Raw genomic sequence first — 15,837 nt, forward strand, 5'->3', positions numbered from 1 at the left:
TGGCAAACACTTGCAAGGTCTCCACAAGAACATACAACAAACTTTAACAGTTGACCTTCGTGAATCCAAAGTAGTAGGAAGCCAACAAAAGCTCTTTTGAAACCACTTCCATGTGTTCGACGATCAAAAATGAACACTAGATTTTATATTGAGCCTATTCTTTTGGATATTAATATGACCAGAGAATTATAAGGCAGGCATGTCATTGTCAATTGCACCCATTTCTGCTCCTATAGGACTGCCATTTAACATCCTATTTTAGTTGTAATATGGGAAAAAGAGGGCAAAGAATGTGAATGATCTAAAGCTGATGGGAATTAAGAGGTGAAGCCCCCTAAAACCTTGCAGGTTTGATCATTACCAGAACATATCAGTTTTAAGTTAGTGGAATTTTTGGCAGTTTAATGTATTTACTATTAAAAAAAAAAACCAATGGCATTATGCTGTCTACGTATGTTGGACAAGGCAAATTCCATTTTAAAAATTGAGCCACTTCGTGGACTTTTCGTGTCCACGTATTGTTTGAGCAATATTTCCGACCACTCATAGGTACTGATCACACATTGGAAATACTTTTCCTTGTTCCGGAGTGCGCTATCAACTTTGCGTCTAACTCCCGCCTGTTAAGCATGTGGTCTTCAACCATTAACCACATGTTGAAGTTCAATGACGTATAAGATAGTGATTTCAAATTGGGTCATTAAGATTACTTCATGTTTTTTGTGTTTCACAGAAAAGTTTGATAGGTATATTTTCATTGCAAAGCTTTTGATAGCAATTGTATTTTAGAGTAGTTGTATCATACACTAGTGAAGCAGTTGACACAAACATTAATAAAACTTAATGCAACACAGATATGTAGTCCATACTCTTGACATGAAATTAGCATAATTTCTACTGGGGGTTATGTCCACAACCATATAAAAGACAGGCTGTAATATATAACTTACAATGCAAATTTTAATGCAAAGTGGTCATAAACATCCCCAATTTGTGTTGTCAAGTTTCTAACTCACTTTCAAGAAGGTTAAGTTGGTTTCTCTATCATTGTATTTCACACCGCCAAGATGTTAAACCAAACTGCTGATGGTACTTCCAGAAGTTATGTTGTAGAAAAAACAAATTTTTTAAAACTTATATCTGGAGCTGCATATTTTAAGCATTTTCATTCCTGGTCTTGCACAAGAGGCAATATTAATTCTGTGTTATCAATTGGGATTATATAAATTAATTTGGTAGGTTTCAGTATGGTTATTTAAAAATTAACTTTCACTGCCTTGTAATTATTTTAATATTGAACAAGCCAACTTAAAAGAAAAGTTATGTTTTGAGTTTCATAATATAAATATTTTCATTTCTGGTCTCTGGAAAGTGACAGTTCATGCTGGGTCTTAATGTCAGCTACTCTAGGCAACAGGTCATGAGTGCAAAGTTACTTGGCACTAAGGGATATATAAGGGATATATTTCCATTTTATCAGTGTTGTCTTAGACTCTGACATCACAGGGGTGAGCCAAAACAGCACTCTAGAAGGAACTCCAGCCAGAATAAGTAGACTGCTTCAAAACCTTGTATTGCATCCAATATATTCTGCATTGCCCCCAATATGATCGACTGCCAATTTTCTTAGATTTCTTGTACTGATATCCTGATGGCATAGTTCCTCAAAGAGACTTTTAATCTTCCTTATCAAGATTGAATACATACTATAATGAGATTGGAACAATCTTCTCTATGGGCATACGCATGATTTCCTTTGGGAATGTTTGAATGTGTACCTCCGCGTGTTAACGCAGCATGTCTCGTGTACGTAGTGTAAGGGGGTTCTGAGGATGGTACATTTCCCCTCAGAGCCTGGAGATTTTTCAAACATGAAAACCCCCATGGAGCCACTTGGTGCACAATTTTTACACTTTTGTGAAAAGAAAAACATGTAAAAACTTGGATACATTGCAATTTACTTGTCGGGGGGGGGGGGGGGGAGGCTGTGTGTATGTCATAAGTCAAAAACTGGAAATAGTAGAAATGATAACAGCTACTTGTTGCCATTCCTCACCATCAGAGAGCTCTTAATTAGGCTAGTCAACTTAACTAAAAAATATATTTCTCCCTCGATTCAAGCTCACTGAGATCAAGATGTAATTCACACTCATGTTTTTGACTTAAGAAAAAGTGGAGGTATTTTGTAGGTATTTCAAACTTCAACTGCCTTGAATTTCTTATTATGACTGTTGTTTTGTTGTTTCAACAAAATAAGAAAGGTTGTTTGCATGGTCTGTCTGCCTTCCTTGTTTTACTTTTGCATGGTATGCTTGCTTTTTTCTTAGAGGAAGCAATATAATTTTGTTTGCAATTTAGACAGGACCTACTTTAATGTTTGGTTTCTTGTGTTTTGTGTGTGTATGGTATTTATAACATAGTATCGTTTCATGAGCCCAATATTGTGCATAGCAATCCTCGGAAAAAATTTCAATGAGTCAACCTGCCACTTTGGGAAATCCTTGCCACATCGAAAAATCCACTCTCCATTTACGACTTAGGAGAAATTGACATGCGGAATATTGCTCAATATTTCTGCAATCGATACCATCAACCAAGCTCATTGCATTCAAAGCCTATCCTTCGTCTAGATGGTCTTAGAATGATGGCAGTGAAGTTCTGTTTATGTTGAATAAAGTGTGGAATCCATTATCAACAATATGTGCAATTTCCCTGTTATCTCAGTTAGGACCAAACCATCACCATCGCAGTTACGACTGGTCACTATTCACAGACTGAAGTTTGAAACTTTAGGAATATATAAAAAGAAAATACCAAAACACATTTCCTTCCCTAAAATTAATCAAACATCATGTTATTGTGGTTGTCATTTTGATAACAAGCAACGTATGAAGGCTATTTTTCACTAATTATAAACCACTTACTAGTGAAAGAACTTTTTTGCGGAACTGAGTGCACAGGAGACACTACAAGTTTATTTTGGAAAATTTCTGCCTTAGCAGGCTAAGATGTAATTTCAGATGGTTTTATTGGCTAACAGTCTGCTTAAAACCATTTTGTACATTATTCACAGAGGGATGAGGAGGAGTTACAAAGGTCGCTGCTCCAGACCTCACGAGTGAAATTATTTCCCCTAACATCTTACGTCTCAGACATTCTACTATCCTTTTAAAAAATGGGTCCAACATATAGTGGCCTCATCCCTTGAAATTCGAGGAAGGACCAAGTTCACCACACCTTCCTCCAACACCATCCTGGACAAGTGTGAATTAAGTCCTTTAAAAATACAGCATAAATTTATATTAGTTACTAATTGCTATATTTATTTTCAGCTATGTCCATTTATAAATTTGCAACATTTCTGTCATTCTAACAAATTCATGTTAGATATATATAAACTATTAAATGCACTTTCAGCACATCATTTGCACATCATTTGTGGTGAGGTGATTTAATTTCGGTTGGTAGTAGTCCAACAGAAGGTATTCAATCAAAGGGTCAATGATTAACCCTTAATGTCCAGATCTTGGTTAGAATTAGTCAAATCTCTACAATAATAGCTTTTCCATTAGTTTTATGAAGATATAACTTTGTCCACTCAAAATGAGGGTTTTAAGTAGACATATACCGTCCCTTAGAAATGACTTAATATACAAAGACCCCCTATCATACACAATTTATATAAAATACACTAAGGGGACACCAATCAAGGCCCAAAAAGTGTAATTCTCTAACGGACTATGTAGTAAAAAAGACAGATGAAGGAATGGCAAAGGGGTTCCGTAGAAGTGTGCCTTGGCATTCATTTACTCAATTACACATGTTTTTACAGATATACATACAACTTTTGTCCACCAAATGTTAACTTTTAACAGATGTCGACCAAAGGCAGGATTTAATGGTATATATAGAAATATAAAGATAGATATATATATCTATATCTATATACATGTGTATCAATATATATACGTATAGATATATTTATCTATCTTTATATTTGTATATACATTTATATAGAATACATGTTCTGCTCATATTACTATCATATAAATTTAGTTTCCCTCACTGTCTGGTTGTACTGGAATATGACTCTATCTTCAAGCATGTTCACAAGTAGAGCTCGAAATCGCAGTTTTATGGGTATTGACTTTCCAGCAGTAAGCATTATTTATTTGTCCTCATCAAGTACCATGGGAGTACTAATGCAACTTTTGGACTGTGTACAAGCTCAAAACTGAATACTAATGTACTTTTCTAAAGTATATCCCTTTGAGTTCAACATATTACACACTATAATATTACACAATAGAACTCCGTGTATAGTGTCAGGTAGAGGGAATTGTTAAATATGGATCTCGCCCGACTTGGGGTTGTTGTCTAAGTTGGCTTTGTGATTCATTTTCAATTTTTCAGACTTTGATCGAATTGAACTTCACAGAAAAGCATAGGGTTCTTGTACTCATTAAGACAGAGACCAAAAATCCATAGTAGCTAAGGAACTTCAAGGAACGTTATAGCATCAATTAAATATAATCCATAATATTACACTACAACAGCCTACATGAACAGTATTGAACATACAATAATAATAGCAACCACTGCATACATATTTTTCAATAGGAAATTATAGCAATTAGTAATAGTATACAAGCATTTGTTCTGAAAAAAAAATCAGCTAAAAATGACCTCCTTAATAGACCATGCAAGATAAATGCAGTCATGTACAGAAACAATAAAGCATACATTGCTTTGAGTTATTTGCATATATACCATACAAAATGTAAAGTGGTCAACAATAATTTTGTACTTATTTTATCAATATTTAATAATATTTCTGTCACTATAAAGAACCTTCACTGAAATCAATGTAAACTGAATATGTCTGTACTTACCGGGACACTGCAATTCATCCTCCCCATCACCGCAGTTGTCATGGTAATCACATATAGCTGCCAATGGGATGCACAGACCTGTTGTGTTACATCTGACTCCTGGACCAGATAGGCCGGCTGGCTCACAGACTAACATTAAATGAAACATAAATAAAATTGTAAATTTGACATAAATGTACGGGATTATGCCTTACAGTATATTTCTTACAGCAAAACTTTTGTACTTTTATAACTACAAAAGGGAACAAATGGACAAATGTAACAAATGAAAAAGTAGAAAAGGGAGATCAAAAGTGGGAGAAATGAAGGAAAGGAAGGACAAACGCAGGCACATGTTATTCATGTTCATTCTGGACTTGAAACAGATCCATTAAATGAAGAAAAATGAATATAATAATAAATTGGGTTCAAATTTCCCAAATTTGTTGGCATTGATAATCAAGATAGGATATATATGCACACTTTCACTGCAGCTTTCACTGTGAGAACCAGCCTTTAAAAAGCAAACAAACACAGTTAGGAATAAACAGTTTAACAAAATGGACTAGAAAGTAAGAGTAGTAGGATGACTGGACAATTGCTAGACAAGTAATGACCATGTAATTGCAAATAAAGTTCCTCATTTTTTAATGCCCTACAGAATAACAAGATTCATTAGCCACCGTGTTTTTATGCGTAAACATCATAAATTTGTAAGCAAACTTTACTCTGGGCCATTGCTCTGTAGTTAATGTGTTTGGAAATGAAATGGAAAAAATACAAAGTTTGATCAGATTCTGTTTTTAATAATTGCAATGCAATCTCTCATGAGGGAGCCAACATTTTACGCAAACAATTAACTACTTTCCAGCAAAAGTTATAAATGGATCCTCTGTGCATTTCTCATTACCAAATTCCAGTATTGGAATGGTTCTCAACAAATTGAATAAATTTTTAACTACAGTTTTAACAATTTATCAAGAACATGCATGGCACATTATTGTTTGTATTTTCAACAAATGCTTCTGCTAAAATGAAAAATATTGGCACTGCTTACTTACAAAAACAAAAATAATATTTTGGTACATTTTCATTACCAAAAGGCTCTTCTAGATCAACAAAATTCTTCATGCCTTCAGGGGCTTTTTCAGCAATGGGTTAATTTAGCCTAAGGGAGGCTAATTTGAATGACTCAAGGTCAAAATTAGTGTGAAATTTTATCTCTTATCTTTTTCTTCATTTAATTGTGACTTACAAATAATTTTAATAAACATCATGACAATATGAATAAAGAGGTGCACTTACATGCATTGACTACTGTTGGTGTCGTTACTGTTCTCTGAGAGATCTGAGTCACTGAAGTATGGACCAGTACAGCAATCAATGTGAAGAACCGCAGTGGAAAATCCATACCGACACTTAGGACTGAATGAACCTGAGATGATGTCTACTATACCATATATGTTAAATTACCTTGTAATCACTCTCTGTAATATAGAAGAAGGTTTCCACAAATAACACTGAATTGTAAATCAGCTATCCTGAATTGAAACAAACAATCTAGTCCCTACATGGTTTAGGAATCTATATAGTAAAACCAAACAAGATATTTGTCAGTGCATAATGATTATACATGGCAATTTTCTTTTAATAATTCTTGGAACAATTAAGGGAAGCCTCACATTAGGGAAACAGTCCCCTTACACCGAAGGTGCAAAATTTCCACTTGAATTGTTGCATAGTGGCTGCTTATCTGGCTATACCACACATGGTTGAGCAGGTTTTGCAAGATCAGAATGACCACAAGATCGCTTATGCGAACTAATTTAATTAAACCAAAGTTTCACAGGACATAAGGATTATATGCACTTCAATGAGCAATCAAGACAGTATAGAGTGTATAGCTGAAATGGTATTGAGTCTATTGACTTCTTAATATGTACTGTGTTGAGTGGAAGACTTGTATTTAAAACTCACCTTTGTACATGTCAAGACCTCAACTATCTTAAGAAGTTGTAACTATGTTACTATAACACAGATTTAGGATGAGAGAAAAGTTGCTACATTGCTTATATAAAGGCAGTTAAACACAAGGTTGATGTGTCAGCTTTATGCCTGGCAAATACATAGCTGAAGGGCAAAATTATATTCTCTATGTTATTGCGAGTCCATGATGCATGTGAACTGGATGGAAAACTATTTGAGATTAACTGAAAGTCTTCTACTGTGTTTCAATTTCATGTCGTAGGCACACCAATCCTTTCACCAAAGAGTGATTACAATGATAACTTTTGCATTATGAATCTTATTTGCTGTTTTTTACAATATATATTTTTTTATATTGCTTCCTGACTTTGTTCAGCTATTACATTATATCAGCTCTTGGGTATTGAAAGTTTCAACGCGCATGTTGAAATAACTAGCATAGTGTTGGTTTCCAAAACTTTCCAGTTATTATTTGCAAGCCCAATTTTTGATAATTCTTTTATTTCCATTTTTTTTTGTAGTTGTCTCCACTTTACAGCTTTAATTGTTTTGTATCTGTACATTTAATTGTTTTTGTATTGCTATGTTTTAATTTTTATGTATAACGTTGAATGTAAAAAGCAGGGCCTTATTGGAAACCAACTTTTGCTGAATAAGCAACCCTGGATAAAAATGCGAATAAATAAAAAATAAAAAATGTCGGGCATTCGGGCCCTCCATACACTCGCTCAGCGCCCGCAACACAATTTCATAATCTAAGGTACCTCCCACCGACCATCCTATTGATATTATGTGCTATTCGCCTCATAAGAATAGGAGGATGCTGTTAGCATTGAATGTTATTTTAAGGGCATCCGTAGATACAAATTGGCACCCGTGATCAAATCTCCGTATATTTATTTAACTCGGTTAGCGTAAAGCTAACTTCTCCCGAGGACCTGAAGTATATCATAACCAATAGTGAAATGAAAAATATAATAATATACAATAATAATAAGAACATTAATATAAGAAAATCAATAATGACTGGGAGTCATTTTTCCAAGAACAGGAGCCATTTCTGAAATCACGTAAAGGTTGCCACATATTCCAAACTATACTATAGTATAAGCGCATGAAAAGAAGAACGATAGCCGCCCGTTTTTTCCCTTCAGATCTCAGTACGAGAAACATGTATTTTATTTGTATAATAGAACAACTTTCGTTAATATTTTCCTACCCTAGCTATATGTCGATTTTATAAAACCTTCATGAAAACAGACTTTTTAAAAATGGATTTTGAAGCTCAGTCAACAATTTAAGAAATGCTTAGGCCTACCGTTAAATACTGGCGTCAAAAAATCCACAACGGATAACAATGCTAAGTAGAGCTTACTTAAAGAGAAATAGAAACTGCATGGACATCATGGTCATTTTAAGTATCCAAGTACTATACAAAGAGATCGAGTTCACCGAAACATCCCTTTTCCTTATCACCTGAGGAAATCCGTCTTTTATAAATTATAGTAGGCCTACCATACAGTACTTTACATTTGATACAAAAGTTTCTTCTATACAACAATTTACCAAAATTTGTATGTGTCGCAATAGTTTAAGTTTTAACCAAGGGCAGTACCATTCATAATTTGCATATTACACCAAAATTTACAATCGGCGTCCAGATGGCGGGAAAATGTAACATAATGTTCAATCTGTTGGGTCGTTCCCATGGTGCGATGAACTTGGGCAAGTTGCCAAGTTCGAACGTCGATGACCTACTTATGTTCCGTGACCAATGTCAATGGGAATTATGTGTGTAAAAACTCGTGTTTTTCCACGTGTAATATATATAGAAGTTTCACGTAAGGGGAACGAATTTCGGGGCGGCTCGTTGATTGTGAGGAAGCACTTATCTAATCATCAATTTTTGTGAAAAATATCGTACGTTTTTTTTTTCCAGAAAATGTTTTTGACTAGTAATTGGAAACTCAATGTATCAAGAAGTACTGGGTCTAGACCTTATCATTGCATTTTGGGGGAAGACAGATCTTCAAGTGCAAAATATTGTTTTTTCATTCAAGGTTATCGTGGTTTTCTTGCGAGGTGTATACGGCGTAACTTTCGATGTATAGGCTTAGAATTAGGATCGGCCGATGGTTTAGTTTGCATGAATTTTTACCTAAATTCAATTTAATTTAACGGGAATCACTAAGCATGTCGGAGAGACAGGACATGACTTACTACTAATACTTTAAGTTTAAAAGTTCACAATGAAAAGTTTTTAACTATCAACAAGTCCCCACCTGTTTGGAACTTCAGACAATAATAATGTAAGATAGGGGCTACATAAATACGGGATTATAAACTACATACATAAGAATAGTACAGATTTATTCATATCGTTTATCGGCTGTTGTTTACTCCAGAAAATATACTTTCAATACGTACAATATCAATCTTCGTACAAAAGTTCTTAAAAATAAAAAAGTAGCGAAAGATAACTAGAAATGACATCGTGGAACCCCCCGCATTAATAAACGAATCCATTTCATTACAGCATCAACTCTCAAGTACCGCACAGCAGTGTGTAACAGTACCGTAGCTATAGGCTATAGTAATATACAGTCCCTTGCGAAGATGGATTTAATTTGATATGCTCCCTTCGGTTTTGGATCAAAAATTATTAAATCGTTATAATTATTAAAACAAAATGTGGTGAAATGCATAATGGTGAGATTTTGTACATGGGAACCTTCACAATCATCATTTGCAGGAAGAATAAATAACGAAAATTTCTGAATAACTTTGAGGTCTCGTAACATGCTGAGCATAACTAACGTTCGATATTTGGTGTAGCCTAGGTCCAAATTACTACGTGAAAAGTTGATTTGTTAATATGTCTAGGCCAGTGCGTAAATTGATAAGATATTATTCAAACTAAGAACACAGGAACCAGAAATAAATGTGTTTTCTTTTCTCTAATTCAAATAGTAACACGTAGATATTTTTTATTATGTCCGGGGACAGTCCGGGATTCCCGGGAATGATACCAAAACGAATGTAATAACCGGTTGTTTTCCCAATACCGGTAGTAGTTACACATTGCACTGTGATCGGGATTAGTCAAAGCCGGGATCGGGATACCGGTATTCACTTGACTACCGGGATCCCGCACAACCCTAGTAATGAAATAGCCTATCTTCCTCCAAAATTGGTACATTGTACTTAATGCAACTCTTCTCGTGCATGTAACAAAGGCTTGTATGTATCCTATGTATGTTAATGGCCCGAAAAGCGCCAAGAATAGTTACCCAAACTTTTCCATCTCAAAAATTATCTCAAACAAATCATCCATCTTCAATCTTTACCAAAATGTTAATTTTAATACCTAATTCTTACACTCCGACGTTATTTTGAGCTTATGTTCAATATAATTCCGTTTATGAACAAATAAAAAATATGCCGAACTTAGTGTTTAACTTCCTTGTTCGTTACTATTATTAACTCCATTCAAGCTCAATTAGAAAATTTAAGCTTAGGCCAATCAAACTAAGTAAATGGTGACAACGTAACTAGTGTAGGATTACTGTTTAACGTTTCAGATTGATATAAAGGAATAATAAGAACTAAAAACAACTCCAATGATGTTTCTTATAATAACAAATTGCATTTACTTGTGCAGCATTAATTTGAACAAAAATATAGAAAACCGTATTCATAGGCCCGTTCTCAATGTTGGATTCGAGGCACATGAAAATCTCAGGTTTGGATGTAGTAACGTTTGGGAAATTTCCAAGCGTCGTTTATGAAAATTAGCGGTCGTCTGGTGTTATGTATTAAAGGCGAGCCAGGCGCGGAAAAATCAGGAACCAGTGAATAAAAATCACGAAAATCCGAACCGGCAGCTAAAGGGAACTAAGACACGGAATACACACATATGTCGCGAGTACTGTATGTACGCCTGTAGCTATAGCTGTGCATGCCTGTGAACAACATTTATTTGTTCATCATTTGCATATATAGCTGACACAATAGCTAATGTCGCGAGCAAACCGCATGTTCGTTGGTCCGTGTGATAGGGTTAAGATAGGTGTAAGCAGAGCTGAACACCCCGAAATTCGCTCCCCTTACGTAAAACTTCTATATATATTACACGTGGAAAAACACGAGTTTTTACACACATAATTCCCATTGACATTGGTCACGGAACATAAGTAGGTCATCGACATTCGAACTTGGCAACTTGCCCAAGTTCATCGCACCATGGGAACGACCCAACAGATTGAACATTATGTTACATTTTCCCGCCATCTGGACGCCGATTGTAAATTTTGGTGTAATATGCAAATTATGAATGGTACTGCCCTTGGTTAAAACTTAAACTATTGCGACACATACAAATTTTGGGAAACTGTTGTATAGAAGAAACTTTTGTATCAAATGTAAAGTACTGTATGGTAGGCCTACTATAATTTATAAAAGACGGTTTTCCTCAGGTGATAAGGAAAAGGGATGTTTCGGTGAACTCGATCTCTTTGTATAGTACTTGGATACTTAAAATGACCATGATGTACATGCAGTTTCTATTTCTCTTTAAGTAAGCTCTACTTAGCATTGTTATCCGTTGTGGATCCGTTGTGGATTTTTTGACGCCAGTATTTAACGGTAGGCCTAAGCATTTCTTAAATTGTTGACTGAGCTTCAAAATCCATTTTCAAAAAGTCTGTTTTCATGAAGGTTTTATAAAATCGACATATAGCTAGGGTAGGAAAATATTAACGAAAGTTGTTCTATTATACAAACAAAATACATGTTTCTCGCACTGAGATCTGAAGGGAAAAAACGGGCGGCAATCGTTCTTCTTTTCATGCGCTTATACTATAGTATAGTTTGGAATATGTGGCAACCTTTACGTGATTTCAGAAATGGCTCCTGTTCTTGGAAAAATGACTCCCAGTCATTATTCATTTTCTTATATTAATGTTCTTATTATGATTGTATATTATTATATTTTTCATTTCACTATTGGTTATGATACTTCAGGTCCTCGGGAGAAGTTAGCTTTACGCTAACCGAGTTAAATAAATATACGGAGATTTGATCACGGGTGCCAATTTGTATCTACGGATGCCCTTAAAATAACATTCAATGCTAACAGCATCCTCCTATTCTTATGAGGCGAATAGCACATAATATCAATAGGATGGTCGGTGGGAGGTACCTTAGATTATGAAATTGTGTTGCGGGCGCTGAGCGAGTGTATGGAGGGCCCGAATGCCCGACATTTTTTATTTTTTATTTATTCGCATTTTTATCCAGGGTTGCTTATTCAGCAAAAGCTGGTTTCCAATAAGGCCCTGCTTTTTACATTCAACGTTATACATAAAAAGTAAAACATAGCAATACAAAAACAATTAAATGTACAGATACAAAACAATTAAAGCTGTAATGTGGAGACAACTACAAAAACAAATGGAAATAAAAGAATTATCAAAAATTGGGCTTGCAAATAATAACTGGAAAGTTTTGGAAACCAACACTATGCTAGTTATTTCAACATGCGCGTTGAAACTTTCAATACCCAAGAGCTGATATAATGTAATAGCTGAACAAAGTCAGGAAGCAATATAAAAAAAATATATATTGTAAAAAACAGCAAAGAAGATTCATAATGCAAAAGTTATCATTGTAATCACTCTTTGGTGAAAGGATTGGTGTGCCTACGACATGAAATTGAAACACAGTAGAAGACTTTCAGTTAATCTCAAATAGTTTTCCATCCAGTTCACATGCATCATGGACTCGCAATAACATAGAGAATATAATTTTGCCCTTCAGCTATATGTATTTGCCAGGCATAAAGCTTACACATCAACCTTGTGTTTAACTGCCTTTATATAAGCAATGTAGCAACTTTTCTCTCATCCTAAATCTGTGTTATAGAAACATAGTTACAACTTCTTAAGATAGTTGAGGTCTTGACATGTACAAAGGTGAGTTTTAAATACAAGTCTTCCACTCAACACAGTACATATTAAGAAGTCAATAGTCAGATGATGAAATCATTGCTTGTTATGTCTACAATGAAACAAGCTTAGTTTTGTGCTCAATGCGACCCATCTTTGACGATAAATCTGACACACACAAATGGGCGTCGGAAGGGGTGGTAGGGGAGAGGGCTGTTGCCGCATTGAAAATCAAGGAATAAAATAAAAACCACATAGTGATAAAAAATATGGATGTTTAGATAGGCTCACTGTACTAAGAGTGGTGTGTGCAGTAAACCAAAGTATAATCTCCTGATCAGTGACGTGCTCCATATAGCAATCTCTGAATAATCAAATTAATATAAGTTTGTACTATACAGATATACGAAGACCGCGAACTAATTGCATTATTATTTATTAATTGTATACTTACTCATGAAGAGTAACAATGGGTGTAAATTACAGATTTTCACTTACTTTCCATACTTAGTGTAGTACGCCAGTTGAATTGCCAACTGGAAGAAAATATCAGGATGTATCCTCTGCTCCTTGGGAAAGTTTCGACCAAACAAAGTGAAGAATCCAGGACACGGATCAATTCTCGCTGCCTGTCAAAAAGAGCAATTAAAAACAAAACCAATTGGTAGTAAGTTCATTATCTGAATATGCCTCTGAATCAGACCCATCTAGAACGGAAACCCCATCATCTGCCCCCCCCCCTCACATTTTTAGTTGACAGCCATTTTGTTTAACATAGAAAGCGGTTTGTTGACAGTTTATCATCTTTATTATAAGAACTTGTGTAAGTGAAATTGCCTAAGGAGGATCTTTCATAAGTGCAGATTGGTGAATGCTTTCTATGTTTTGACTGGGGGTGGAGTGAGGTGAGGTGAGGTGGGGTGGTAAACGGTTCGGAGGAACTTTACAAAGTAATCGATAAAAGCAATCAAAGCGTGAAGTGACAGGAAAATGAAATATATTAATATTGCATTAGTATGTAGTAAAATGGCGTCACAAGAAAACTAATGAAAGAAATGTGTTTTGGGCTAGGATCATCCGGTTTAGCTAGCATATAACGGGACTGCGGGGACAAAACGCACAAGGACAAATTTCCTACATTTTTCTTGTAAGTTTCAGCTGCATGAACTTTGGCCTCCTCTATCTTGTCATCCAGAGTGAAGATTATTTCTTCCGGTTTGATTTCGTCTGATTGCACATTTGGCGTTCCCTGAATGAGTACAAAACCAAATGAAGTTAGCTAGTTTACATGCATGATTTATCAATTCAATTCATGGTTAGGTACAAGAAATACTGAACAATGTCAATTGTTTAATACTACATTACAATATATTAAAACTTTCAATTAGATTTTAACCCGTAGTTTTTAGTTGGTGAAAAAAAAACATGATGTTTTTCCTTGACCAACAGCTTGGTAGAACTAGGATTCTTTTTACTATAGCTAAAAGTTTCAAATGTATTGTTTTTCAAATAAATGAAGCATAACATTAATTGTTTGTAGTTGTTTACTCGTTATTGTACCTCTCTTGTGAAGTACCGTAGTGTTTACCTACCAGCCAATCTGTCTTTGATGTGATGATAACATTATCGACCCATCGTTCCATTATGGCTGCAACAAACCCGTCATAAGGACAATGCTGCAAAACATGAAGAAAAAAAGACAGCTAAAGTAGGAAAATGAAGGAAATATCCGATCACAGGCCGAGCTTCTTAGAGACATAGAGAGATTTCATTCACATTACTCACAACGATGACATTATTTATTGTAAAAGAAACGGAATATTAATATTTGTTCCCAGCTTAACTGTCTCCGCACAATTATAACACGTGTATTATGTATGGACAATCATAGATCAGCCTATGCGTTCACATGATCGTATTCAAACGTTCCTGCGTATTAATCCACATATAATCAAGATTAACCCGTAATCTTGCTGCTCACCCGGCGAAACCAGTGGATGACTAGGAAACATAAGCTCAAGGGCGGCGGAAGCACTTTTAATCTGGGGGGGGGGGGGCACCGACATCAAAGGGCACTTTGCAGAAATTCGCTTGGACTGATGCAGCCTTATATTTAGTAGCCTTTATAACTCTTATTGTATTATCTTATTTGCGTATACACATCACTCCATCAACGCCCTCACCCCCCCCCCCCCCCCTTAAAGGAAAATACTAGCACTGCAATATCCAATGTGCAAATTGGGAAACAAGGAAAAAGTTTTCTTTTGAGACAAAATGAGGTGAAATCATGCTAGTTGCTAATGTAGGAATCTTCCGAATTAAAGTTTATTTCTTGTCAATATCTGAACAATTTTTTTCCATTCGAAATAGCATTGAGTTTGACCCACAGAAATTCATTAAAAGTCAGGGGCGAAGCCAGGATTTGCAAAGTTGTATGCACGACTATCTGAGCGGAGCGCCACCATCGGTTGGCGCGGAGCGTACAAGAAAATTTTGGGTTTTACAGACCCCTCAGATGGCTGGAAACGGCCCTTCCCGAGTGTTCATTCTGGTTCCCTGGCCTCTTGCTAACTTGAGACACCTCAATTTTTATGTAGAAAAAGGGCACATTTTTAACCTGAGGAAAAGTGGGGGGGGCACGTGCCCCCTGTGCCCCCCCCCCCCGGTTCCGCCGCTCTTGCATAAGCTACCAGCTAACTGGCGGCGCTGTGGGCGTGAAGCAAGTGGCGCATTTTGCGCCTTGGACGAAACTAGAAACTGTTGCAAACAAGAAAAAAACAGACACCTCCTGGCACCAGAACACGCAGCGCCATCGATATATATATATATATATATATTCCTTCTCATTACGTTTTCAATTATATATATATATATATATATATATATATATATATATATATATATATATATATATATATATATATATATATATATATATATATATATATATATATATATATATATATATATATATACTTACGTCTCCTATGCACCCGATACCGCCATTTTCGAAGTAAGCTACTGCTGTTGCCTTA

At 35.5% G+C, this 15,837-nt stretch overlaps 2 protein-coding genes across 4 annotated transcripts in view; both read right to left on the reverse strand.

Moving 5' to 3' along the window:
• Window positions 1–13,431, reverse strand: part of LOC139959021 (uncharacterized) — a 37,890-nt gene extending 24,459 nt beyond the window's left edge. The window contains exons 1-3 of one of the 3 annotated variants that reach the window (XM_071956532.1): window positions 13,301–13,431; window positions 6,177–6,358; window positions 4,893–5,021 (exon numbers count right to left, since the gene is read on the reverse strand). In XM_071956532.1, coding sequence (XP_071812633.1) covers window positions 4,893–5,021; window positions 6,177–6,282 — 235 coding nt within the window. In that variant the 5' untranslated portion in view covers window positions 6,283–6,358; window positions 13,301–13,431. Of the gene's footprint in view, window positions 1–4,892; window positions 5,022–6,176; window positions 6,359–10,510; window positions 10,816–13,300 lie in introns of those variants that run through there. The other 2 variants (XM_071956531.1, XM_071956530.1) reach the window with 2 other exon arrangements.
• LOC139959180 (peroxisomal carnitine O-octanoyltransferase-like) lies at window positions 12,529–15,808 on the reverse strand. The gene is made up of 5 exons (XM_071956777.1): window positions 15,803–15,808; window positions 14,395–14,478; window positions 13,941–14,051; window positions 13,301–13,431; window positions 12,529–12,556 (listed from the first exon to the last, which is right to left on the reverse strand). Exons 1-5 carry the CDS (start codon window positions 15,806–15,808, stop codon window positions 12,529–12,531), a joined length of 360 nt encoding a protein of 119 aa, XP_071812878.1.
• Between the last annotated feature and the right edge of the window lie 29 nt (window positions 15,809–15,837).

The sequence above is a fragment of the Apostichopus japonicus genome, chromosome 18 (assembly GCF_037975245.1).
Source record: "Apostichopus japonicus isolate 1M-3 chromosome 18, ASM3797524v1, whole genome shotgun sequence".
NCBI classification, from domain to species: domain Eukaryota; kingdom Metazoa; phylum Echinodermata; class Holothuroidea; order Aspidochirotida; family Stichopodidae; genus Apostichopus; species Apostichopus japonicus.